Source organism: Paroedura picta, chromosome 9 (genome assembly GCF_049243985.1).
Source record: "Paroedura picta isolate Pp20150507F chromosome 9, Ppicta_v3.0, whole genome shotgun sequence".
In the NCBI taxonomy this organism is placed as follows: Eukaryota; Metazoa; Chordata; class Lepidosauria; order Squamata; family Gekkonidae; genus Paroedura; species Paroedura picta.
This window is the reverse complement of record NC_135377.1, coordinates 8,161,275-8,188,650: the sequence shown is the minus strand read 5'-3', so window position 1 is coordinate 8,188,650 and position 27,376 is coordinate 8,161,275. Positions and strand designations below refer to the sequence as shown.

Sequence of the window (27,376 nt, the reverse complement as noted above, 5' to 3'; positions counted from 1 at the left end):
TAAGATGGTACTGGACTCTAATCTTATTTTGCAACTTCCAATTCACATGGCTACCCAGATGAAGAAGAGTTGATTCCTATATGCCGCTTTTGTCTACCCGAAGGAGTCTCAAAGGGGCTTACAGTCACCTTCCCTTTCCTCTCCCCACAACAGACACCCTGTGAGGTGGGTGAGGCTGAGAGAGCCCTGGTATTGCTGAAGAAGAAGAAGAGTTGGTTCTTAGATGCCGCTTTTCTCTACCCGAAGGAGTCTCAAAGCAGCTTCCATTCGCCTTCCCTTTCCTCTCCCCACAACAGACACCCTGTGAGGTGGGTGAGGCTGAGAGAGCCCTGATATCACTGCTCGGTCAGAACAGCTTTATCAGTACTATGGCGAGCCCAAGACCACCCAACTGCCTGCGTTTGGAGGAGGAGTGGGAAAGCAAACCTGGCTCGGCAGATTAGAAGTCAGTGCTCCTAACCACTACACCAAGCTGATGAAATGGAGTGCAAGAGCTTGTGAACAGGAATGAGCAATAGACGGTAATATTTTGGAGAACCACGGAGAACAATGCATAATGTGCAGAGAAAAAAACCTAGCTTAAGTTTTTCACATCCCTCATTGAAAGCTCTGACAGAATGCTGAGCTAGTAAATACTGACTGGCAAAGATTTTTCAGGGTTTGGGTTTTGTTTTTTTTTAATGAAGTTCAAAAACCTTTGAAGCCCTAGCGAAAGGGCTGGATGATAAATGGTTCATTGCAACACAGGAAATAATTGGCAGAGGGAGAGAGCCAAGAGCTGAGCGTACACATCAGAGGCTGAACGTGGTGTGTGGGAGGACAAAAAGGTCTGCTTTGGCTGCTGTTTCCCCAAAAACTGTCTCCTCGCTTTGGAAACTCCAACAGAAACCTGAAGCTGAAAGGGGGAGGATTCCATTAGGAAAGGACATTGATCGATGAAACACAGAGTATTTGAGGATAGCGTTTTAGAAAACAGAAGATAGACGGCTTTGCTCTTCAACAGCAGTAACCCCAGAATCACAGAATCATAGAGTTGGAAGGGGCCATCCAAGCATCCAAGAAAAGTGTGTATCCAACCTTTGCTTGAAGACTGCCAGTGAGGGGGAGCTCACCACCTCCTTAGGCAGCCTATTCCACTGCTGAACTACTCTGACTGTGGAAATTTAATCATAGAATCATAGAGTTGGAAGGGGCCATACAGGCCATCTAGTCATAGAATCATAGAATCATAGAGTTGGAAGGGGCCATACAGGCCATCTAGTCCAACCCCCTGCTCAACGCAGGATCAGCCCAAAGCATCCTAAAGCATCCAAGAAAAGTGTGTATCCAACCTTTGCTTGAAGACTGCCAGTGAGGGGGAGCTCACCACCTCCTTAGGCAGCCTATTCCACTGCTGAACTACTCTGACTGTGAACATTTTTTTCCAGATATCTAGCCTATATCGTTGTACTTGTAGTTTAAACCCATTACTGCTCGTCCTTCTCCCCCCCCCCCCCAAATAAACCCGATTGGCTAAGCAAGCGGCAACACTGGAATCTAAATGAACCTACAGTCCAGCAACATCCTGGGACCCATTTCCCATGGCTGCTCATCTGTGTGGTTGCCAGCTTCCAGGTGGGGTCTGGAGGTCTCCTGGGATTTCAGCAGATGTCCAGGAGAAGACTGACTGCGTTGCATGGGGAACTCCGTGGCATTATACCCTGCCTTCCCCAGTCTTCACCCCCAAACCATAGAGTTGTAGGGACTTCCTGGGTCATCTAGTCCAACCCCCTGCACCATGCAGTACACCCACAACCCTATCACTCATCCGCTGTCACCTGCCACCCCATTGAATCTGTAGGTGTTTCCCTGTTTGGAGCTGGCAGTCCTACACACCACCAGTTTATATAATAGTTGAATGGAAGGAGCCACATAGGTGGGGTTGTAAGAAATGTGGTTCTTTCCCATCCAGTCCTTTCACGGTGGAAGAGCAATTCTAGTTGGGCTCCATGTTTTGAACAGAGAAGAGCTGCCACTCCTCTCCCTCCAGTTTCTCCAGTCTTGTGTTCCACATAGGAAAACGCAGTTGCCAGGTGAATGTTGCCACCATCTGATTTTCATCCTCTCCTTCCTCTGGGAAGGCAGTGCCCAAGATTCTGCCTTCCCCATTACTTCCATTCAGCAGTCCACCTAAGTGGATTTGCAAGGCTGCAAGGTACTGACTTGACTAAAGTCACTGGCAAGGGGTCATGGGAATTGTAGTCCACGGACATCTGGAGAGCCACAATCTGGCCACCCCTGCCTCAGAAGACGGGTTCGTCCTTTGATCCTAATTACAAGAGGGCAGGATGCTGTTTCTGTTGGCTGCAGAGGAGAGGACACGCAGTAATGGGTTTAAACTTCAAGTACAACGATATAGGCTAGATATCAGGAAAAAGATTTTCACAGTCAGAGTAGTTCAGCAGTGGAATAGGCTGCCTAAGGAGGTGGTGAGCTCCCCCTCACTGGCAGTCTTCAAGTAAAGGCTGGATACACACGTTTCTTGGATGCTTTAGGATGCTTTGGGCTAATCCTGTGTTGAGCAGGGGGTTGGACTAGATGGCCTGTAAGGCCCCTTCCAACTCTATGATTCTATGAAGACCCTTTTCCTTATCTTCCCAAGGTCTCCCAAAGAGACCTTGTCTCTTTGGACCAGCAGGTTTTTGAGTCATCGGCCAATTTATATTACGACTTGTATTGAGGTTGTGGAAGAAACACTACTTAGATTTATTGTGCTTAAAAGAAGAGAGGACTTGCCACCGGGGAAAAGATAATAGAAAACGGAGTTTACCTGGAAACCGTTCTGGCTGACATCCTTGGGATGAAATAAACTAAAAGTAAACTCAAGAAAGGACATTGCTTAAAAACATTCTTTATTATTGTTTAGAGCCTCTTGTGGCGCAGAGTGGTAAGGCAGCCAACATGCAGTCTGGAGCTCTGCCCATGAGGCTGGGAGTTCGATCCCATCAGCCGGCTCAAGGTTGACTCAGCCTTCCATCCTTCCGAGGTCGGTAAAATGAGTCCCCAGCTTGCTTGCTGGGGGGTAAACGGTAATGACTGGGGAAGGCACTGGCAAACCACCCCGTATTGAGTCTGCCATGAAAATGCTAGAGGGCGTCACCCCAAGGGTCAGACATGACTCAGTGCTTGCACAGGGGATACCTTTACCTTTACCTTATTATTGTTTACTGCCACAAGGATAGGTCTTTTCTTCTGGGCTTGAGTTATCTGAGACTGTCCTGTGTTTATCCTGTTTAAGCTCCATTTGCCACAAGTCATAGCCAGTGTTTTTCGGTTTCCCGGCAGGCCCAACCGTGTTGGAGGTTTTCAACACCTTGCTGAAGCACCTCCGTTTCAGTGTCGACTTTGAATTAAGCGACCGGCGTAGCTCGGCCGGCAGCGTCTGCTTCACCGCAACCACCAAGGACAACGACGAGAGGATCGTCCAGAATGCCATCATCCAAACCATCGGTGAGTGATTTTGAGAAGTGATGGGGGGAGAAAATACCGAGGAGGGCAACCCAGGTGATGAGGGACTTGGGACACTTTTCCCATGAGGAAAAGCTGAAGAGTTTGGGACTTTTCAGTCCGGAAAACAGACAACTAAAGGGAGGACCTGACAGAGGTTTATGCATGGGATGGAGAGAGTTGACTGTCCCACTCTCAAAATACTAGCACTTGAGGGCATCCAAGGAAGCTGATGGGCAGTCAATTCAGAACAGACAAGAGGAAATACTACTTTACAATGAGAGGGATTGAAATGTAGAATTCGCTGCCATAGAATCATAGAATGATAGAGTTGGAAGGGACCTCCTGGGTCATCTAGTCCAGGGGTAGTCAACCTGTGGTCCTCCAGATGTGCATGGACTACAATTCCCACGAGCCCCTGCCAGCATTTGCTGGCAGGGGCTCATGGGAATTGCAGTTCATGGACATCTGGAGGACTACAGGTTGACTACCCCTGATCTAGTCCAACCTTCTGCAACCCATTAGACTTGTGAGTGTCCTGCATAGTGCAGGGGGTTGGACCAGATGACCCAAGAGGTCCCTTCCAACTCTGTCATTCTATGATTCTAACCCTATCGCTCATCCACTGTAACCTGCCACCCCCTTGAACTTTCACAGAATCAGCCTCTCTGTCAGATGGCTCTCCAGCCGCTGTTTAAACATTTCCAAAGATGGAGAACCCACCACCTCCCGAGGAAGCCTGTTCCACTGAGGAACCACTCTGACTGTCAGGAACTTTGTCCGGATGTTAATTCCAGAAGATATAGTGATGGCCACAGGAATATAAAGCTTTAAAAGGGGGTAGTTTTGTGGAGGACAAGTCTATCAGTGGCTACTAGCCCTGGTGACTGAGGGAAACTCAGACTCTGAATCCCAAAGGCAGGAGGCCACCTCAGGGGAAGGCCCTGGCCTCTGTCCTGTTGTTGGCCACAGTAGGACAGCAAAAGGCCAGGGTGGGGGCATTGCACAATGTGTGGTGATCATGCAACGGACCAGAAATCACAGTGCAAGGAAGCCCTGTGTGATAAATTCATGCATAATCAAAAGATTTTACAAAAATATTGTCTTCAGCATTTTAGAATTTTTAGTAACAGTGCACATTGATACCTAAAAGAAAGGACCTCACAATTACAAACATCCTGGAAGAATTCTTCATCATATTCAAACAGTCTTTTGAGCTCAGAAGAACATCTCTGCTCCTAGATGCATAGGAATGATTCCCTATTTTTTGCACATTTTTCTCCCTTTTTTTCACACAGGGTTTTTTGGAAGCAATCTTCCGGATTACCAGCGGTCGGAGATCATGATGTTCATTATGGGGAAAGTACCTGTTCTAGGGGCACCTTCGCATACCCTGGAGGCCAACCAGCTGGGGTTTGTTCAGATTACCCTGTATTTCGAGCTCTTGATGGAGAAGGAGGGGAAGGAGAGACTGTGTGTGTTTGTTAAAATTTGGCTGATATCATTGTAGTGTCCTTCTATTTTAAATATATATATATTATTTACAGTTGGTGACCATTGTAGTCCTCTAGATCAGGGGTAGTCAACCTGTGGTCCTCCAGATGTTCATGAACTACAATTCCCATGAGCCCCTGCCAGCAAACGCTGGCAGGGGCTCATGGGATTTGTAGTCCATGAACATCTGGAGGACCACAGGTTGACTACCAGTGCTCTACCAGATCACCTGGCTCCTGGCCACATTGATTTGCTTCCCCCTTAATTCATGAGGGAACCATCCATCCACGGAAGAGGCCTAACCAACTTCTGCTGTTTGTAAAAATTGCAGTTCTGTCGACTTTGAGGAAAACCCTGTTGATTTAAGGCTTGATTGATCGTGTGGGTTTCAGAAAGGCCTCCCTTCTCCCTTCCTCAGCAGGACTGCATTGATGGCGCCTCTTATAAACCGGCTGAATAATTCAGAATTGTTCTGTGCTAATTGGGCTCCAGAGCAAGAGACAGAGCTGTGCCGAGGAAAATTGCAGTGAATTAATTCAGATTAATTTTGTTGTACGTGTACAAAATGAACCTAGCAAGGAAGAGTACCAGGCAGGCGGAGAGACTGCTAGACTTTGACAAATGCAAGTAGATCAAGAGTGATATTTTTAATTTTTTTCCCCACGGGACTAGATCTTACTTTGCTCTGGTGCTGAAGGAATGGTAGGATCATTTTCAGGTACAGCCTCAAATGATTTATTACCACATTTTCCTTTTTTAAAACTTGTATGCCAGAGTAGCAAAATGAAGCCTCCACATTCAGTGGCAGCATATCTCCAAATGCCAAGCATTGGTGTCAACAGGAGCCAGCTTGATGCTTTAATGTCCTGCTTCCTAAGAAGGGCTGTCCCCTGTTAGAACCAGGATGCAAGACTAAGTAGATCCTCAGTCCAGTCCTGCAGAGATGGCTTTTACGCCATATTTCTGAGACGGAAGGATGAAAAATATAATTTCTTCTTTTTATACTTAAAAAGTGGACTGTGTGCAGTTCAAAGTCTCAGCTATATCAATATTTATCATCCATGTATTAGAAAATGTATATTTCATCTATCCAGAGATTTGCATGCGCCAAATGGGTTGGGTTGGCCAGCCAATGGCTGGCGGCAAAATCATGGGAGTGCCTGGGATGTCAGCGATATCACCAACATTGCTAGATCACGAGCCCAGAATCAAAGGAATGTCTAGGAATATCTAAATATTAGGAATATCCGGCCTATTCTCCATCAGCTGCAATGGCTACCAGTTGAATTCCGGATCAGACTAAAGGTCCTGGTAATTACCTTCAAGGCCATACGCGGTCAGGGCCCAGTGTACCTGAGGGACCGCCTCCCCTCCTATGCCCCCAAAAGAGCTCTACGCTCTACTGCCTCCAATCAGCTAAGGATCCCTGGCCCTAAAGAAGTCCGTCTGGTCTCGACCAGGGCCAGAGCATTCTCTGTTCTGGCCCCTACCTGGTGGAACGAGCTCCCAGAGGAGATCAGGGCCCTGACGGAGCTTAAACAGTTCCACAGGGCCTGCAAAAAGGAGCTCCTCCACCAGGCATTTGGCCGAGACCAGATGTAATCTACAGCGACCAAGGGCCCCTGTTCCCCCCCCCCTCAGAATTAAATCAATAAGCCACCCCCCTCAGAATCCCATCAACAAGCCTTGGACCTGTTTGTATTATGATTGTTTATTGTTATACTGTGTTGTGTTTGGTTGCAATTGTTGGTTATTGATGTACATGTTCTACAGACTGTTTTATGTATGGTTCTCTGTTATAATGTAAACCGCCCTGAGCCTCTGGGGAGGGCGGTATAGAAGTATGATAAATAAATAATAAATAAATAAATAAAAACTCTGTAATAAATCCATAGAGTTTGCATCAATTCCTAGAGATACCCATATACCACTTCCTGTTTTTTTTTTGCCAGAAGTAATATAGCAACAGATGTGAAGTGGTTTTTTTCTTGCTGCAGTGGGCAATGGGTTTTATGCTTTCTGTTCTGAGACTTCATATCCAGAAAGAATACTCTTTTTTTTGCATTATCACCCAGTTAATTAAAATGGAAATTAAGAGAAATATCCATTCACCCTTTGTAATTTCTCCCCTTTGTTTTTAGTGATTTGGGGACCAGGCGGTTCCAGATTATGCTGCTGAGATCATTACTTATGGTAAGGCTTCTAGTATAGAAGACATGAATGGAGTTTTTCCTAGGGAGAGGAGGTTGTCTGGCATGTTCCACAGCTCGAACCAGCAATTGTTAGAAGAAGAAGAGTCTCAAAAGTGGCTAACATTCGCCTTCCCTTTCTTCTCCCCACAACAGACACCCTGTGAGGGAGGTGAGGCTGAGAGAGCCCTGATATTCCTCCTTGGTCACAACCCAAGGTCCTCCAGAAGAAGAGTTGGTTCTTATATGCCACTTTTCTCTGGATTAACTCTTTTTTAATGATAACTCTTGATTCATTTCTGGACACACAGAGGGAGATATTTGGTTGTGGGATGTGGCTAAAAGATTTCTTGGGTTAGCTGCTTTAGACCAGGGATGGCCAACTTGTGGCTCTCCAGATGCCCATGGACTACAGTTACCATGAGCCCCTGCCAGGATGTGCACACAGTTTGGCCACTCCTTTAGACCTCTTTTCTGGTACCCACCAGGTGACTACTGGATACAGTGCCAAGACCATTTCTGCTGCTCTGCCCGCTCCTTTCCTGGATCCTTTGCTGTCTCCTTCACTCATGGATGACTGCGAACTACGACAACTGGTCTTGGAAATCCTTCATAACCTTATTGACCGGCACGACAACCGAGCAAAGCTCCGTGGGATCAGGTTAGCTATTAAGTTTCATGGGGCCGCATTAAATGCAAATAATCATTTGACTTTCGGAGACTTTCGGAGTCTTTGTAAGAGGTGGAATGCCTTTCCAAAGGAGAGACCAAGCGAAATCCAGAGCAAGAAAAAAAAAATGCCCATAAAACCTTTTACGTGTCCAACCCCCTTAATAAACTTTTGTTAAATAGTAATAATAATAAACTTTATTCTTCTAGCCTGCCCTTCCCGTAAGGCTCAGGGTGGGTTTCATCAATAATAAACCATTAAATTTAAAACCACGACTTACATTTTTTTAAATTCCATCTAACCCATTCTTCTGCTCCTTAGTAATATTGCACCTCGAGGGCGTTGTGCATTTTTCTTATTAGGAGGGCGCTCTTGTTAAAGTAATTATTAAAGTAGTTATTAAGGCTTGCTGCATTGTATTGTGTCAACAAGACGAGCAAAATGACAAGAAGTGCTGGAAGATTCCATCTTCCAGCGGCATCACCCCGAATTCTGAGCAGCTTGCTCCCGGTTTAATTAAACTTGTAATTATATTTTTGTTTTGTCCAAGACGTTTTTGTGTGCAGCGTCGAATGAATATTGTTGTACCTGGTTGCAATTACTTACAGTACCCTCAGTTTAAAAAAAAAAAATGTTTTAAAACCCTTCTGTCATTGTTGAACGTGGGTGGTAATTAAAATGGAAATCGTTTCCAGAATGCCTGAATAGATTAAGCACATTTCGCCGTGCGCTTCCCACGTCTGTGAAGTCGGCAGTTTACAAATTATCGTTATTAAAGTTGTGGCGGTGGGGTTTTTTTTTCTTCCTTTTTTAAATAAAGTAACAGCCCACTCTGTCTCTGCCTAGGATAATACCCGACGTTTCGGATCTCAAGATAAAGCGAGACAAAATCTCAAAGCAAGACGTGAGCTTCATGAAGAAGGTGACAGCATCATGTACCGGCCTATGTACAAGATATTAGGAGCAAACGTCCTAATGCTTTCCCTTAGTTTCTCTCAGGGCCAGAGTCAGGTTCTCGGTCACCGGTCCAAGACTTTACTGGCCTTTTCTTTCTGCTAGAACACGCCCCCCCCCCCCGCAGCCTTTTTGAGCCTGCAAATATTTTTGGAGTTCTGACCCAGTGTGGTGGGCCCAGCCGCAAATGGCTGCCATGGGAGGCGGAGCCAACAACAAAATGGCTGCCGCAGCTTCCCTTCTATCACACAGTGGCTGTGTGCCACGTTGGCTGTTTTTTAAGTCTAGACAGCCAAAAACCCACCAGGCCACCCCCACTTTCTAGAACTTTTGGTCGGCCCCAGGAAAGGCGTTGTGGGCACCATCACTCCCCTGGGGAACCCCTGTGCTGGAATCTATAGAGACCCAATAAACATCCCACATCATCAAGGTATGCAGAATGGTCCCTAGTTAGTATTTGAATGTGGGACACCCCAAGGAAGTCCAGGATTGCTACACAGAGGCAAGTAATGACAAACCAGCTCTGAACATCTCTTGCCTTGGAAAAAAAGTCCATAGGGTACGTTACCTCCACCACCTGTCTTGCATACCTTAAGTTAAAGATAATCTCTATAACATTTAGAACGTATCTTTCCTCACAGGCTCCAGTGACCCGTTTCCATGTTAACCTCGTTGCCTCCTATGTTTAAATGGTCCACAAGTCTGAGACAGGTTTCCTCTTTTCTACTCTTTTCAGCATGGGCAGCAGCTGTACAGACACGTCTACCTGGGCTGCAAAGAAGAAGACAACGTTGAGAAGAACTTTGAACTCTTGTACACCACCCTGGCCCTCATTACCATCGAACTAGCCAATGAGGAAGTGGTCACTGACCTCGTCCGATTGGCCATAGCGTTGCAGGTAAGGATCTGAAGGCCCCCCTGCAGGTGTTTGTGAACAAAATCCGTATTGCAGAGATTCTAATCTGGCAGTCAGAGCTTCCTGGAACCGTTACCCATCTCCATATTTACTGTGCCTGCTCGGATGTCAGTGGCCGGTCCATAATTTTACATTTTGGGGACCTTGCCTGTCTTCTTTTTTTTTACGTTTGAGTCCGTCAATCAAGGTGGCTTATATCAAAACAGAGCTAAGCCCCAATGTTGAAAGTAGAAAACTGAGCAAGAATAAAAACCTCAGAATGACCCTACCAATCCACAATCTCCACCTTGCATGAGTCAAAACTCGACGGCATCCGTTTAAAAGTTCCCTTCAAAGTATCACAGGGCCACCCAGAGGATGTAAATACCACTGACTCCACAGGCTTCCTCGGGAGGTGGTGGGTTCTCCATCTTTGGAAATATTTAAGCAGAGGCTGGATAGCCATCTGACGGAGAGGCTGATTCTGTGAAGGCTCAAGGGGGTGGCAGGTGACAGTGGATGAGCGATTGGGATGTGAGTGTCCTGCATAGTGCAGGGGGTTGGACTAGATGACCCAGGAGGTCCCTTAAACTCTATGATTCTATGATTCTATGAGAAAGCATAGAGCCTCACTGAAGAATGCATGAAGAGAATCACTCAGAATGTTGCAATCATTGTTTGGAGTCCCTTGATGTGTTTCCAATGCTATCCTCAGGGTGAAGGCAGACCTGATCATAATGCTGGAATTATCATGGGTTAGCAGAGTGCTCAAGGCTGACCATGCAGCAGAGCCCATGTGCTGGCCTGTGTGTGCTGAAAAGAAGCAAAATCACAAACGGGGCCCCTTAATCTTTGCTAACCAGTATGGGTCCTTTTTTACAAAAGTTCAAGGCTATGGTATTCCCAGTTGCAATGTATGGCTGCGAAAGTTGGACCATAAGGAAGGCCAAGCATCAAAGAATTGAGGCTTTTGAACTCTGGTGCTGGAGAAGACTCTTGCGAGTCCCTTGGACTGCAAGGCGAACAAACCGGTCAGTCCTGGAGGAGATCAGCCCTGACTGCTCTTTAGAAGGCCAGATCCCGAAGAGGAAACTCAAATACTTTGGCCACCTCATGAGAAGGAAGGACTCCCTGGAGAAGAGCCTAATGCTGGGAGCGATTGAGGGCAAAAGAAGAAGGGGACGACAGAGAATGAGGCGGCTGGATGGAGTCACTGAAGCATTCGGTGCAAACTTAAATGGACTCCGGAGAATGGTGGAGGACAGGAAGGCCTGGAGGATCATTGTCCATGGGGTTGCGATGGGTCGGACACAACTTTGCACATAACAACAACAACGAGTCCTTTAGTGTCACGAACCCCATTTCTACACAGATGGGATTCTCATCTAACTAGGATAGATAGAGACGAAGGAGGCAGGTCTTCAGATATTCTTAGGTCCTTCGTGATTCCACCCGTTGGCAGATTCAGGATCACAAACAAATGACTCGGTTCTCTTTCTGCTTTGCTTGGCAGGATCTCGCGCTCCTTAACGAAGACAACCTGCCCCTCTTCCATCGTTGCAGTGTGATGGCGGTGGTGGCAGCGTACCTCAACTTCCTGAGCCAGATGCTTGCCATTCCTGCTTTCTGCCAGCATGTTAGTAAGGTACCGTCACCTCCTCAGAATCTTCCGTGGGCCAAGGTAGTGCCTGCCGCTGCCCTTGGGCTAAAGCAAAATCCAACGCGAATGCTCAAGGTGGGGGCACAGGTGGCGGTGATCAAATGTTTCGAGAAGAGACAACTTTGTAAAAGAATTACAGGACATCTTTGCAACACCTCAATTTACCATTCTTTGTGGGGGGAGGAGGGGGGGTTACCAATGCAGAGGAATGCAGGAGTGTCCCCGAATGAATTCTTATGCTGGGTGACCCTATTGGGTTGAACTTTGCAGTGTTCTGTTAATGCGCATGTGTGCATCTGTAATACAGAGAAGTGGGGGATGCGGGGAGGACCAAGTGGGCAGAGCTTGATGCTGCAGTTCCAGGATTAATGTCAGATGCTTCTATTAACATGGGAGAAGAATGGGAAGGCGACTGTAAGCTGCTTTGAGCCTCCTTCAGGTAGGGAAAAGCGGCATATAAGAACCAACTCTTCTTCTTCTTCTGCATTTCTGCATTTGCAAATCTATAGAGGAGAGGTCCCCACCGTGTGCCAGTGGGTGCCATGGCACCTGCCAGCACCTTTCCTGGCGATCACCAAGGGGCTTTTTGCACGGCTTCAAAATCGCACAATGGTTGCTAATTGGAAACGCTATTGATTTGCCTTAACGCACAACGTCGTAGACAATCTGCAACACTCCTGAAACCTATCAGCAAAAAGCGCTTCCTTGTAGCGCTTTCAGGGGAATCCCAAAAAGTGGATTCACCCTCTGGAAAGCGCTACACTCTTGCAAACAATCTGTAACACTAGCGATAAAGACCTGTGCGTTACCATTGTTGCGGTTTCTTCAAAGTCCCTCCTCCTGAGCCTGTCCTCCAAACTTCCGGCGAAGCGATCGCCATTTTTTTTCCTCCGAGCGAGCGGGGATAAACGCACCAGCGAGCCTCTTTCTGTTTAGAGGCTTCCCTGGCTTCAGTCCTTTACCTTTAGTCACTAAGCACAAACCACATAAAAGCCCGTTTGCTGAAATAAAGTCCCTTTATTTTTTATACATTAATTCAGCCGAAAATCGGGCCCGTGAGAGGGGGGGGGGGTTTATCACTCGAGGCAGCGTGGCAACGATCATACGATCAAACGACAGCTCACATTAGGCAGCTGGATGGGTCTCTCCGTTGCAATGAATCTACCTAGATTCGTTGCTATGGGTCTGTTTTTTTTTTTAAAACCTTTCTTAAAGGGAAAGGAAGAGCCTCTTGTGGCGCAGAGTGGTAAGGCAGCCGTCTGAAAACTTTGCTCATGAGGCTGGGAGTTCAATCCCAGCAGCCGGCTCAAGGTTGACTCAGCCTTCCATCCTTCCGAGGTCGGTAAAATGAGTACCCATCTTGCTGGGGGGTAAACGGTCATGACTGGGGAAGGCACTGGCAAACCACCCCGTATTGAGTCTGCCAAGAAAACGCTGGAGGGCGTCACCCCAAGGGTCAGACATGACTCGGTGCTTGCACAGGGGATACCCTTACCTTTAAAGGGAAAGGGGCTGTTTGGGAGCATGCTAACGGCTGCCCATTGGCTGCTTGACGGCCAGGGGCGGGACGAGCTTGGCAATAGCGCTTCCTTTCTAGCGATTTCTGCCGAGACCGGAAGCCTGTGGGAAACGCTAAAAAACGCAACTGGATTCCACTACAAAGGCAGGTATGCATAACGACGAATTCCACTATTTTAAATGGCGATTTTTCATTCCGCAAACAATTTGCAACAAAGATCCCCGTGCGTAAAGGCCCCAAGTGTTTTAAGGAAGGAGGTGGGGCCAGATGGAACTTTTGTCCAGCAAGGCTTCTAATTGGCCCCTGGAGATTGCATTGGCTGTGCAGAGAGCCACTGTGCAGGTTCAGTGTAGCAGACTCTGAGCTGGAGAATTGTGCTTGATTCCCGACTCCTCTTCTGCATTCAGCCAGCTGGGTGACCTTGGGCTAATTATAGTCAGAGCTGTTCTCATAGAACAGTTCTCTCAGAGAGCTCTCAGCCCAACCTGCCTCACAAGGTGCCTGTTGTGGAGAGAGGAAGGGAAGGCGATTGTAGGCCGATTTGAGACTCCTCGAGGTAGAAAGAAGCCTTTTATGCCTGGCTCTGCCCCCTGTTGCAGCCATTTTGCATCTGTGCCCACTGCAAAGGTGCCTGCAGGCTCAGAAAGGTTGGAGGACCCGCTGCTACAGACATTTGGACATGAGATATCCATGGCTGACTCTGTGAATGCTCAAGGGGGTGGCAGGTGACAGTGGATGAGCGAGAGGGTTGTGAATGTCCTGCATAGTGCAGTGGGTTGGACTAGATGACCCAGGAGGTCCCTTCCAACTCTAGGATTCTATGAGATGCAGAACAGAAACACAGGCATGTGCTTTATTCAGATCCCCTTGGCTTTCTGCTTGCTTTGCAGGTCATCGAAACCCGGACATTAGAAGCACCGTATTTTTTACCGGACGCCATTTTCAGAGAGAAGGGCAGGTAGGCAGCTTCTTTAAATTAGCCGTGGCAAAAGTGCTTGTGCTCCAACGCAGACAACGAGGTCTGGATGACAAGTCGGCTTGGCATCTGGATCTAACGGTTCGGATCCAGGAAGGCATAACCTAGGCGGCTTTTCCGAGTAGACGGTTCCCGTATCCCCCTTCCCCCCTCCCACCCTCCTAGGCTGCTCCTAGGAGTCAAGGAGCCTTTGAAACTGAGTTTGGTACAGGGCAGACGATTGCAGTTCCAGGTGGAATTGGCAGAAGGTTACTCCTTTGAAGCTTCCCCAAGTTCTCCAAAGACCAGAGTAAGGGCTTGTCCAAGGGTGGAGGGACACTTCTGCCAATCCCTCCTGCTGGCTATAGTTCCATTCTGCTCCTGCCCATTTATGGAGAGCTCCGCAGGTGAGTTTCAAGACAAAGAGATGCAAAGGTGAGCCTTTGCTGAGCCTTTCTTGGTGGTCTCTCTTCCACGTCAGCACACAGGAATGCATGAAGCCGGCTTATACAGAATCAAACCATTGATCCATCATAGTCAGAGGTGGCCAAACTGTGACTCTTCAGATGTCATGGACTACAATTACCATGGTGCTGGCAGGAACTCGTGATAATTGTAGCCCGTGGACTTCTGGAGAGCCGCATTTGGGTCACTCCTTTATTCAGACTGGCAGGGGATCTCCGGGGTCTCATCTGTTACCTGAGCCTTTTACCTGGAGACGTCAGGGATTGAACCAGGGACCTTCTGCAGGCTAAGCATGCTGGCAGGGGCTCATGGATTCATTGCCCTACTTACGGGACCCCCCTGATTGTCCATCATGCTGGATTAGATGGGCCGTTGGTCTGATCCACTGCAATTGTTCTTATCTTTCCGTTTTACACCACATTGGGATTTTGGAGCTGGGAAACTAAAACGGGCCTTAAAGAACCCTCAAAATCAGTTGAATAAAACACGCAGCGGTGGGTGTGAAAAGCAAATGCCGTTTCCCCAGTTCAATGTATCCTTAGTAGCCTACGTTTCTAAATATGCGGCAGTGGGATTTGGTTATTTATGCGCTGGTCAGGAACGCTCCACGGCTGATCTATTAACAACGGCTCCGTATGTCTTCCAGCCTCCCCAAGTCGCTTGAGAAAGAAGAAACCAACTTGTTTTTCCTGACCAACCAGATGGCCGAATCCCTGGGCGGCAGTGGCTACTGTGTGGAGAGGTTGTCGGTGCCGTATGTCCCTCTCGTGACCGGTGAGCCTTTGACCTTTCACAGGTTGCCGTACCCCGTTAAAGGACATGATGCTGAATCACGAAACACAATGAGCACGGGCATTGTACCTGCAGGGGCATCTCCTGAGAGGTAGATGGAGCTAATTCTCTTCATAGCGAGAGCCAGCTTGGTTATTATCCAGAGAGCCGGGTTCGATTCCCCACTCCTCCATATGAAGCCAGCTTGGTGGCTCTGGGCCAGTGACAGTTCTCGCAGAGCTCTCTCAGCCACACTGGGTGTCAGTTGTGGGGGAAAGGATGGGAAAGGTGCTTGTAAGCCTCTTTTTGAAATGCAGGAGGCCTGCTGGGTAACCCGGGGCCAGTCACAGTTCTGTCAGAGCTCTCTCTCTCTGAGCTTTCTCACCTTCACAGGTGAAGGGAAAGGTGTTTGTAAGCTGTTCTGAGACTCCATCAGCTTGTAAAAGGTGTGGTACAAAAAACAGCTCTTTTTCCTCTTCATCATATTTTGATTGTCCGCTACCACACTGGGTTGCTAAAATATTTCCGGTCTATTTTCTCACCAGGGTGATAAGCTTGTGTCACTGAGGGCGATAGTCATGTATGAGGGAAAAGCTGAATTTCCAGCATATAAGAAAGCTAGCATCTCAGGGAGATGGCTTGATGAATGCTAAAAACTGTCACAGAAAACTTTTGCATACACCGGGTCTGATCACCCAGAGTACCTACTGATAGAGTCGGGTGACCTTGGCCTGGTCAAAGTCCTATTAGAACTGTTCTCACAGAGCAGTTCTATCAGAGCTCTCTCTTCCCCATCACAGGGTTTCTGTAGTGGGGAGAAGAAGGGAGGGCGGTTGTACACCACTTTGAGACTCCCTCGGAAAGAAGGAAAGCGGTGTATAAAGAAAGAAAAGTGGCGTATAAAAACCAACTCTTCTTCAACATTTGGAATCTGTGGGATTTTATTTCCACCTGCCCCACACCTCCTCAGTTCTCTTGATTTATCGATTCAGGTCCCTGGCCTCGGATGCTGTTTTTCTACAAAAAACATGTTCCAAGATAGCTCCCAAAAGAAAACATAAGTTTAAAATCAATTGCAAAAGCCTAGATATCCTGTTGGATAACCGCTGGGAGAAGCTATGGCTCAGTGGTAGAGTATCTGCTTGGTATGCAGGAGGTCCCCAGTTCAATCCCTGGCAGCATCTCCAGTGGAAAGGAAGGACCAGGCAGACCAGGTGATCTGAAAGACCTCTGCCTGAGACCCTGGGGAGCTTCTGCCAGTCTGAATAGACATTACTCGCTTGGATGGACCAAGGGCCTGATTCAGTTTGACACTTCACATGACAGGTACCCCATCCCAGTTCTTAGATAGTGCAGCTCCTGTCAAGTCCACATGGCTATTCCTGGGTCAGCGGCAGGTTGACAGTTCAGCTTGCTGGATAAAAACATTCAGGGCAGGCAGATGGAAGAACCTGGTTTTCTGCCAGTAGAAATCAAATTCTGGCTATCTAGTTAACTGCATCTCAGGCGACAGGTATCCTCTTGAGATCTTGCAGCGGTCCTGCCAGTCAGGCTAGGTAGAAAATCAGCTCGATATATGCACATGATTGGAAGCGATCCTTGAGCATTATGCTTGCCTCTAAATCTGGCATATCAGCTGCTGTTTGCATAGATGGACCCAGTTGAAGCTTCATACCCTCAGCCAAGTTCACTTCCGGTGTATCCAAAAAGGCTGGGAAGAAACCAGAGAGTGTCTTCAACTCATACATGTTGGGCACTTCGAATCCCTTGGGCTCAAAAGCCACAGATGTGCCACTCTGCACGGTCAGACTCCTTTGAACCGTGCAAGACATGCGGCCAAGCAGCTGCCATGCATGAAACGAACAAAAGCCAGGATACCCACTTGGGGACCCACAGCCCTTAAGATCCTGGCCAGAATCTTTTCAAACTCCCCCCCCCCTTTTTTTTCTAATTAATAACTGGGTCCTCCTGGATAAAGCGTTTTTATCTCTTTCCACCCTTTGACAATTTAGCTCTGTTTCGAAACGGCAGAAAGCCTCTTAAACGCAGGCGCAAGTCGAAAGGTAAATTTTGAGCCATGGCTGCTTCTCTCCGTTGTCGCTTTCCCCTGTAGGCGGCTGAATAAGCAGTAGGCTCCTAGCTAGCAAGCAAACAGTGTCGTGTGGTCCGGATTTCATTTCCCGCTGCGCTTCTTGGCCACACCACTGTAGCTGTATTCCTTGTTATCTTCAGCCTATTCTTGCTGCTTGCCTTGAACTCTTCCTACAACTCCTGCAGCTTCTGCTCCTGTCCTTACTGCTAGTAGAGTGCTAGGCAATGCAAGGGGTCAATGCCATTCCTCCGTGGAGGGTTAATGGGTTAATGGTAGGGTTGCCAGGTTCCTCCTGGTCACCAGCAAGGGATGGGGTGGGGTAGGGTTGCCAGCTCCAATTGGGAAACATGTAGAGGCGTGGACAAAATAGAGAGGGGGCAGAGGAGAGCGATGAGGATGATCCAGGGCCTGGGAACCTAGGAGGAAAGGCTGAGGAACTTGGGAAGGTTCAGCCTGGAGAAGAGGAGGCTGAGAGGGGACAGGATGGCTCTCTTGAAGTACTTGAAGGGTTGACCCTTGAAGGAGCGTAGGGAGAGGTTCAGAGGATAGGAACTGCAGCCAGCTGGGTGACCTTGGGCTCATCACAGCACTGATAAAGCTGTTCTGATGGAGCAGCAATATCAGGGCTCTCTCAGCCTCACCTCCCTCACAGGGTGTCTGTTGTGAGGAGAGGAAAGGGAAGGTGACTGTAAGCTGCTTTGAGACTCCTTCGGGTAGAGAAAAGCGGCATATAAGAACAGCAGCTTACTTTCACCTTCCCTTTCCTCTCCCCAATGGTACCAGCTCGATATTAGGAAAAAGATACTTCACCGTCAGAATAGTTCAGCAGTGGAATGGGATGCCTCAGGAAGCAGTGAGCTCCCCTGCACTGGCAGTCCTTAAGCAGTGGCCGGACAGCTAAAAGAAATCTGGAAACTGATGTTGTCCCAAATGTAGCAAAAGGCATCAGTCACACTTGTCTCTGGTACAGCATCTCCTGAAACCTTGCCTCCACTTCAGTTTTGATGAACAGGGACAAAAGAATAACGTGGCCCCTGTTCTCTTTGTTCAGATGAGGATCGACTGTCCCGGAGGAGAAGCCTGGTGGATACTTTATCGATCCAGGTAGACATTCTACCTGGCTGCAACCTGCAAGAAAAGGTATCTATAACATCTCTGTTAATGGGAAAATGATTTCTATGGCTTTCTTTTAAAGTTGGTGTTTAATTCAGGTTTTCAGTCTTGTGTCTTTGAGTAAAATTGTTTCCCGATCCACCTGGCTGCTAAGGAGCTCAATGGTATCCAACCATTCTGTTTAGCCAAGCCTTCTTCCAAGGGAAGAGGCTCTCCAAGCTACTCCCACTGAAGAAATGCTCCTTAAGCCAGGGGTAGTCAACCTGTGGTCCTCCAGATGTTGGACTACAATTCCCATGAACATCGGGAGGACCACAGGTTGACTACCCCTGCCTTAAGCGATATTCATTCATTCATTCATTCATTCATTCATTCATTCATTCATCCAAATTTATTATACTTCTATATTGCCCTCCCGTAAGCCTCAGGGCAGTTTACATAAAACACAGGGGATTACATTATAACCATAATAACAATAATCATAACAGTACCTGTAAGAACCAGTATTGATCAACCATAGCATAACAATTAGCAATGCAATAGAACTTTTCAAACGGGAGGGGTCAGTTGTGCTCAGGATATGGAGGCTGTCCATGATGCATGTTGCAGAGCCCTTGCGAACTATAGGGATGAGAGGATGTTCACAATTTTGTTTCTTTTACGTTTCTATTTTTTTTAATTTCTGAAAAATACCGTGATGTCATTGCACCAATGTGATGCTCTCAGTTTCAACCCAAACACTGTGACTTTACAGTTTTGGGTGAATCCTAGAGCATCGAGGCCGGTGCAATGACATCATTTTGGGGAGGGACTGCCAGAAGGGATGTTGTGCGTTCGTGTGATGTCAAGAGGACTGTCCCCCCACTCCTCAGACTCTCTATGAGCATCACCTGACAGCCCTGTTGTCCATTAGGGTTGCCAGCTCTGGGGTGGGAGATATCATAGAATCCTAGAGTTGGAAGGGACCTCCTGGGTCATCTAGTCCAGGGGTAGTCAACCTGTGGTCCTCCAGATGTTCATGGACTACATTTCCCATGAGCCCCTGCCAGCAAATGCTGGCAGGGGCTCATGGGAATTGTAGTCCATGGGCATCTGGAGGACCACAGGTTGACTGCCCCTGATCTAGTCCACCCCCCTGCACTATGCAGGACACTCACAACCCTATTGCTCACCCACTGTAACCTGCCACCCCCTTTAACCTTCACAGAATCTTGGGGGTGGAGCTAGGAGATGGTGGGATTTGGGTCAGGGAGGTGCCTCTGTGGACCCCACCCTCCAAAGCAGCCATTTTCTCCAGGGGAACTGATCTATGTCACCTGGTGATGAGCTGTAATGCCAGGGGATCTTCAGGTGCAACTGGCATACCTGTTGTCCTGCATGAACCGAGAGTCTGTCCCCAAATGAATTCTGATTCCTAACTATTAATTGGATCCCAGCATTGAAACTTTACGACGGACCTCCAGAAAGTTCCGCTTTCTTGCCCTGTAAGGAAGTGCCACTGTTGGTGAAACAGGCCTGTGGGATTCAGTTTTTGGTCTGCCGCTGAAAAACACAGTGGAAACCATAAGGTTTCAGAAGCAGGCCTTTTGGAGCTAACAGCTGTCCACAGACCAGTCCTCCAAATTTTCCTTCAAGGACGCACGGAAAAGCCTGCATGGAGCCAGACTTACCCTTGGAAATCTATTGAACTGAATGTTGTTTTTTTAAGAAATCACGATTAAAGATTGGTCTAGAAGACCCTTCTCTGTCATCAGTGAGCCCCTCGAGATGGATTGCGGATGCTTTTGACTCTGGTTGCTGCAACCTCTTCAGCTTTATGTTTTTTAGGTGAACAGCACTGAAGAGATCACCTTTGAAACACTGAAGAAGGCTATAGGTAAGGCTTGAACACTTCCTGTAGCTCAGGAGCAGCTTACAAATTTCCGTGTAACGGGGAAAAAATGATAGAAGAAAAAGAGTTGGTTTTATACCCTGCTTTTCAGTACCCAGAAGCATCTCAAAGCAGCTTACAATTGCCTTCCCAAGTAGTCACTCTGTGAGGTAGGTGAGGCTGAGTGAGCTCTGATAGGACTGCTCTGTGAGAACAACGCTATCAGAACTGTGACTAGCCCAAGGTCACCCAACTGGATCCATGTGGAGGAGTAGAGATTCAAACCCAGCTTGCCAGATTAGAAGCTGCCACTGTTAGCCACTACACCAATCTGGCTACACCACTACACCAAATTCCAACTAGCAATCGGATAGCTATTCAGGGGTAAAGCATTCCTGTGGGGTTTTTTTTTAATCTCTTGCTACTTTGGTAAAGAGCCTCTTGTGGTGCAGAGTGGTAAGGCAGCAGACATGCAGTCTGAAAGCTCTGCCCATGACGCTGGTAGTTCAATCCCAGCAGCCGGCTCAAGGTTGACTCAGCCTTCCATCCTTCCGAGGTCGGTAAAATGAGTACCCAGCTTGCTGGTGGGTAAACGGTAATGACTGGGGAAGGCACTGGCAAACCACCCCGTATTGAGTCTGCCAAGAAAACGCTAGAGGGCGTCACCCCAAGGGTCAGACATGACTCAGTGCCTGCACAGGGGATACCTTTACCTTTACCTTACTTTGGTAAAGGGAGGAAAGGGCTTTGGTTCCACTTTGCTTTGCCCTCTTCTGGCTCCTGTCGCTCTTCACCTGGTTGCTCTTATTAAGTGGCTTTCCTGATTTTTGTCACTCTCTTCCCATAGACAGCAATGGGCTGGAAGAACAAGAGAAGGAGAAGCGGAGGCTGGTGATAGAAAAGTTCCAGAAGGCTCCTTTTGAGGAAATTGCTGCTCAGTGTGAAAACAAAGTGAGAAACTGGACGGCGAGCTGCAATCTACTTGTTAACCCAAACTGAATGTTTCGCCAAGGAATTCTGCAAAAGGGGTTTACTTAAGCCAGGCTTTCTTAACAGGACCTGATTCAAATGGGTAGCACAATACAATCAGAGTCCAGTAGCACCTTTAAGACCAACAAAGATTTATTCAGGGTGTGAGCTTTTGAGTGCAAGCTACTGGACGTCGATTTTATTCAACAGGAACCGTTGAAGGTCCTGGAGGACCCTGATCTCACCAGGAACAGCGTTCCACCAGGGCCAAAAAAAGCCCTGGCCCTGGTTGGGGCCAGTCTTGCCTCTTTGGGGCTGGGGATCCTCAGTAGATTTTGATTACTTAACGCTCTTTGGGGGTCATCTGGGAAGAGGCAGTCCTGCAAAACCAAGCACAATAGAAGTCAATGCCAGTGGAACAAATTTAACTATTGTTCAGCCTTAAACGTCCAGAAGGGAGTCTGTTTGGTTATTCAGCACCCCTGACACGTTTTCATCTTTCCATTTTGCAGGCCAACCTTCTTCACGACAGGCTGGCGCAGATATTGGAGCGAACCGTTCGGTAAGCCTTTGAGGACAAAAGAGTTATTGAGAAAAATAAGTCCAGCTTCGTAGGTTGCTGGGATTTCTTAAAGTTCTGTTCGTGCTCAGTAGGAAGCAAGACGCATTAAAATCAGCAGGGCTGACCCTGAAATATTTTTGGGCCTTCAAGGAACTCCCGAGACTGGTTTGGAAATGACGTCAATTGGCCACACCTCCCTGCCCCGCCCAAGGAAAACAGAGGTGAGGGGAGAAAGGAGGCAGTCTGGGTCAGGAGGGGGCATCCAAGCTTCACCCCCTTCCCCAAGCGCCATAAGCATGTGAGAACACCCCCCCCCCAGGTCAATGGAAGCATCCAATTCCTCCCTTTCACACAATGCCAGGAATAACTTGTGACTGAGTCCATTTAGGCAGGATAGAGGGGAAAGGCTGGGGAGCACCTGGGGAGGATTCACAGAGCCCCAAGGCTCCAGGGAGCCCTGGGTCCATTCTGCACACGTCGGATAATGCACATTCAAGGTGCTTTTGCAGCTGGATTTCCCCATGCAGCACAGGATAACCTGCTTCTAAAGTGCATTGAAAGTGCAGTATCCAGTGTGTGCAGAATGGGCCCTGGTTGGGAATCCCTGCTCTAGGGTGACACAATTCAGTTCCTAGGAAGGCCAAGCTTGGTTTTTACCGTTGTCTATTCTGGACTGTGAGAGAGCGTCTCCAACATCCTCTTGGGGCTGAACGATGCAGAAGATGAAACGTGAGTAGCAAGTTCGTCTGACGTTGTTGGGTTCCTCCAGAGCCCAGTTTTGAAAGCCGCTTCAAAAACCCAAAATAAATAGAAGTACAAGCGTGTGGCGAATCTGAGAAACAGCATCCCAGTTTGTTTCTCCTCTTCTCTAGGCCTCCTCCCAGCCCCTCCGGAAACACAGCCATTTCCGCCGGACATGTCCACTACCCATCCATCCCGGTCTACGAGATGAAGTTCCCGGATCTTTGCGTTTACTGAATGTCGTCTGTGGTCGTCAGAAAGGATTTCCAGTTCCTTAATTTATTATTTTATTTTACACCCCAAATTCACACGCATTTCTATCATTTTGGTGTTGGCCAGTTTTGAGTATTGTATTTTAGTGTATTGTTTGTTTTAGACACGGTGTGTATGTATATATTTTTAAAATCATGATCTTTTCGTTACCTGTTGACTATGTATGTGTTTCAAAATATTTCCCCCCCCCCTTATGTATACGTACAGAGCACCGGTGGCTCTTTGTTCATGGGGATTGATGCTCCTATGGAATGCGCGGGGTGAGTTTTTCTCTTAATGACTTGAAATCTGCAGCCAAATCCACCCTACAGCTGCATGCAGACAGGAAGCTTAACTATGGCTAAGTTAAAATGTGCCCCAAACTTGGCTTGTTACTAAGCTCTTTTCACACTCTCTCCTCCTCACCCGGGAGAATAGTAGTTAGAAACTCACACCAGCAGTGGGATCGTAAAACTGGAATTGAGTACAGGTTTAGATCTCAATGATTGTACATCGTGGTCTGATTACCATAAAGTACCCAATGACTCCTAGAGCTGCCGCCATCACTGCTGAGTTTTCTTCTAAGGTGATGTCACCGTGCTCCTGATACCATTAAGTTTTTACATTTTCAATCGCGTAATTCTTTTATTTTTCCCCTGCTGCCACTTAGAGTAGCTGTGGGAACTTGGGGCAGCCCTAACAGAATGCGTCCTTCTCAAAAACCAGAGTTCAGAGGGGAGGCGGAGCCATGGCACTTGGATAGCTCGATTACTTCGAGCTCCTGTTCCACTGAGGGTCAATCACTGCTGTGATTGACAGAATCGGGTTTTGGGTACGCTAACCCAACCATAAATCTTCTCAGGAATTCCTTGTGAATCTCTGGGGCCTCTCTGTTCCGCAGGGAAATTAATCTCCCACTGGAACGTAAGCTCAGTGTGCACAGGGTCCAGCAAGCGCCGTCCGCCATCTTAAAATCTTTTTTCCTTTTCTTCTTTTTTCAACTCTGCAATCTACAAAGCTTATTTTAATCTTCCAAGATAATTGGACACCTCCCAGCAAGACCTTCAACTCACTACAACTCCGGAGCGAAAACATCTGGCAGACATCAGATCGAGCCTACAAACAGTGAGTGGGGTTTCCCTCGGCACCTTCTTCCCTGGAATGAACTCTCGGCGTGGAGAGTTGCTCTCGCTAATCCAAACAAGCCAGAGTGACAGGATTTATTACCACTGAGGGGGTGAAGCAGCCAAATTCCAAGATATTGAGTCATTAATCAACGCAGAGATGCAAGTGCTTTTCCGCTTCTCCGTCTATACTTTCCCCCCCGTTTCTGGCTCTGCTTGATGCCACCTCATCATGAGGCAGGCTAATTTTCTTTTCTAAGCGAAGAAGGACTTAAATCAACTCAAACTAATAAGTATTATATCTGTTTTTGGTCTTCGAAGATAAGAGAGATTAGAGCCGTGGAATCTCGCGAGAACTAAGCTCTAGAAACATTCCTTTAATTCAAAACAGACTGTTGCTTTCGTTAGGACTCTGTAGGACCTCTACTGGCTATCTGCAAAATTGCAAATATATTTTGGAAACAACATATGCATAATTGATTAACAAAATTCCAAACCTGGAACATGTTTTCGTTTAAAAAATTTGCATATCTTCTAGATAAACAAACACAAGACCTGAAAGAATCTCTAAATGGTTCACTTAAAAATATGCTCATGGAGTTTAAAGGCATTAAGGAAGAAGTCTCTAACAGGAATGATGAACCAATGGTAGTGGCTGATGATAGCTTTAAACAAGATGGAAAATTACCAGCAGAAGAGGAATCTGAAATTATGGAGATGGAAAAGGGGATGTCAGAGTCTTGCAGCTCAGATAAGGACACCCTACCTGAGAAGATATATAGCCACTCCAAAGCAACAATACACAAGAAAGACATATGGATCTGCGGTGAAAGCAATCGATTGAAAGGAGCTTCATGGAAAAACATCTGTACTGATATTGGAGTCCAGGAGGTACAACTGCTTCAAGATTTATCGATGTATACTTCGAGGGAAAGACTACAACTGTACTTTCCCAGCCAAAGACCAATAGGACAGAACATTAGTCAACGGGAGCTACAAGACGTAATAAGCCTCGAAATGAGACCTCCTTAAGAAGCTTGGGGAATGGAAATGCAACACAGTGGTCGAAATTCCTTTCCTCTTTTACCTCCTGTATGTAGCCATATAGGCAATATAACTAGTTAAGAAGTTAATCTGGGGTCTAAGATCTTTTAAGTAAGCTGAATCTGTATTATTAAACCTAATTTCGCACTGCCTACTAGCTCAAAATCAAAGCATAACTAAAAGGAGACACCTAATGGAATGGGCTTATATTATAGTGTGGGGTTTTAGATTTCCTATGATAGCTGAATTTGAATTATCTAGCATATCTCTGTAGTGACTTTCAGCCTAAATTTAATGCATAACTAAAAGAAGGTTTTTAACTGAGGAGGTGTAAATATAACTAACGAAAAATCTATTTTATTAATTAATGAAGACTCCATTTTATTATTTCTGGTATTAACAATGTATACTTATACATATTTGTTTCTCTTCTTTCTGTACAATTAAGCAGGCTTATTCTTTTTTTTCCTTTTTCCCTTTTTCTAGTGAAAATGTGGAGGGCTCTAGGACTACGTTAAGTATAAACTGTTTATGATTGTTAAAACTATCAGAAACTATGCAAACAAATGTTGAAATGATGGTAACAAGGTAGACTTCTCTTTTTAAATGTGGTGCAAACGTGAAAAAGTCTATAAAAAGTCTATAAGCTTTGGGTAAAAGTCCATAATATTGTAGCCAGTTTATAATCTTAAATGGAGAGAAGAGGGTTTTTAAGATTGAAACAGGGAACCAAAATGTTTTTCCACAGTGCTTCCTAACCCACATACAGAGCTTCTTCTTCTATGCGACGACGGCAGAAAAACTAGAATTGGCCAAGAAATGGAAAACGTAAGAACTACCCTCGACAGAAGACTGGGTGAATAAACTAGCTGATCTTACCAAGATAGTCAAACTGACACTAAGAGGTCTTTCAAGAACAATGGGGCCCTTACCTGAACTATTTACAAAAGGGATTAAAAATGGGGAACCAAGTGTATCAAATGAAGAGTATAGCTCTCCTTTTCTGTATTAACAATGTAGATTGCATGTATCTTACTGTCTTCAACTCTTCAATTCTGGAAAATAAAATAAAAACTTTCTATAAAAAAAAAAAAAAAAAACCAGAGTTCAGAGCATATTCTATGGGCTTCGAATGCCTTCTCAGTGGGGAGCTCAGCACTTGTAGGGGACGCTGTTCAGTTTTTATTATGCCCCACGAGCCATTCTCTTCTCCTCCATGTGATTGTGAGGAGCTCCTTCCCCACTACTGCTGCCTGTAAGAAGCCCCCCACCCTACCCCGCCCTCTATACCGAGAACTGGCTGGCTGTCACAGTGCTTTGATTGAGGGGCTCCCACCGGAAGCTTGGAAATGTGCAGTATTTTTCCACCTCTAAAGGAATATAGTTTCGTACAGATGGTGATTTTAAATACTCAGAGTATTTTGATAAGGTCAATTTTTAGACTGTTAAGGGGAAAGGAAGTTATATATTTGATAAAGGAAGGTACCCAGTAAAAGCATGTGGATCATTATTTAATACAAGCTGAATGGTGAAATAGGGCAGGGGTGGCCAAATGGCGGCTCTCCGAGTGTCCATGGACTACAATTCCCATGACCCCCTGCCAGCTGGCAGGGGGTCATGGGAATTGTAGTCCATGGACACCCGGAGAGCCACCGTTTGTCCTCTCCTGAAATAGGGGGAGCAGGAGGGTATACAGCGTGAAATCCTTCTGTGCCGTTGAGTGTTTGACGAACCCGTATGAATGTTGAAATCTTTTTTATTTATTTAATGTTATGTTAATTGTAGTTTCTAAGTCCATGCGTTGCATCAGAGTCAATAACTGAGCGAAATTTCACAGGATCCTATATCTGGTAGAAACCCATTCACTGTACAAAGAACGCTTTTAGTGCTACCGCCAAAGTGTCATTGATTTGAATTGGAGAATTGGGAGCAACATACTCTTTGTGGGTTATAGAGCGCTGTAAACCGAATGGAGGAATTGTAGCCCAGTCATTTTAACTTGGCACGTTCGAAAACTACCATCAAAGTATAGTGGGTATTTCTTGTTGAAATATGCAAGATCTGTAGTATGCAGGATTCACCATCATATAAAAAGAATGTCCTGCAGGGGGCATCAGAGGAGACGTGTATTTTGCATAGTAGGATCAGGAACTTCCTGGTATATTTCAAATATTCTCTTCCTGTGTCCTGATTGGCTCAGTAGGAGACTTCCTGCTTTTTTGAGCACACTTCCTCCCTGCTTGCCTCCAGAACCAACTAACAGAATATCCAGCCTCTGCAGGCTCTACTCCCAATTTCTTAAGGTTTTTCCCAATCTGGAGCCGGCAGTCCTAGTTGCCAACCTGCAGGTGGGGATTGGAGATCTCTTGGAATTACACTGGCTCTCCAGATGGCAAAGATCAGTTCCCCTGGAGAAGTTCTCCTGCTTCTGAAGGTGGAGACTACAGTCTCCTGCACCTGTTGAACTCCCTCCCTTCCCCAAGCTGTGCCCCGAAATCTCCATGAATTTCCCAAGCTTGAGTTGGCAACCCTCTTCTTGGTCTTGTGGAAG

At 46.7% G+C, this 27,376-nt stretch overlaps 1 protein-coding gene across 1 annotated transcript in view; it reads left to right on the top strand.

The window, feature by feature from the left end:
* The window catches only part of EFR3A (EFR3 homolog A), a 64,969-nt gene extending 39,286 nt beyond the window's left edge, over positions 1-25,683 (top strand). The window contains exons 11-24 of the mRNA XM_077351475.1: positions 3,325-3,489; positions 4,785-4,899; positions 7,122-7,173; positions 7,658-7,830; positions 8,686-8,761; positions 9,530-9,691; positions 11,202-11,333; positions 13,758-13,825; positions 14,934-15,061; positions 18,202-18,290; positions 20,091-20,139; positions 20,981-21,084; positions 21,615-21,664; positions 22,537-25,683. Of these exons, the coding sequence (XP_077207590.1) occupies positions 3,325-3,489; positions 4,785-4,899; positions 7,122-7,173; positions 7,658-7,830; positions 8,686-8,761; positions 9,530-9,691; positions 11,202-11,333; positions 13,758-13,825; positions 14,934-15,061; positions 18,202-18,290; positions 20,091-20,139; positions 20,981-21,084; positions 21,615-21,664; positions 22,537-22,642 (1,469 nt within the window). The 3' untranslated portion in view covers positions 22,643-25,683. The remainder of the gene's footprint in view (positions 1-3,324; positions 3,490-4,784; positions 4,900-7,121; positions 7,174-7,657; positions 7,831-8,685; positions 8,762-9,529; positions 9,692-11,201; positions 11,334-13,757; positions 13,826-14,933; positions 15,062-18,201; positions 18,291-20,090; positions 20,140-20,980; positions 21,085-21,614; positions 21,665-22,536) is intronic.
* Positions 25,684-27,376: the final 1,693 nt, after the last annotated feature.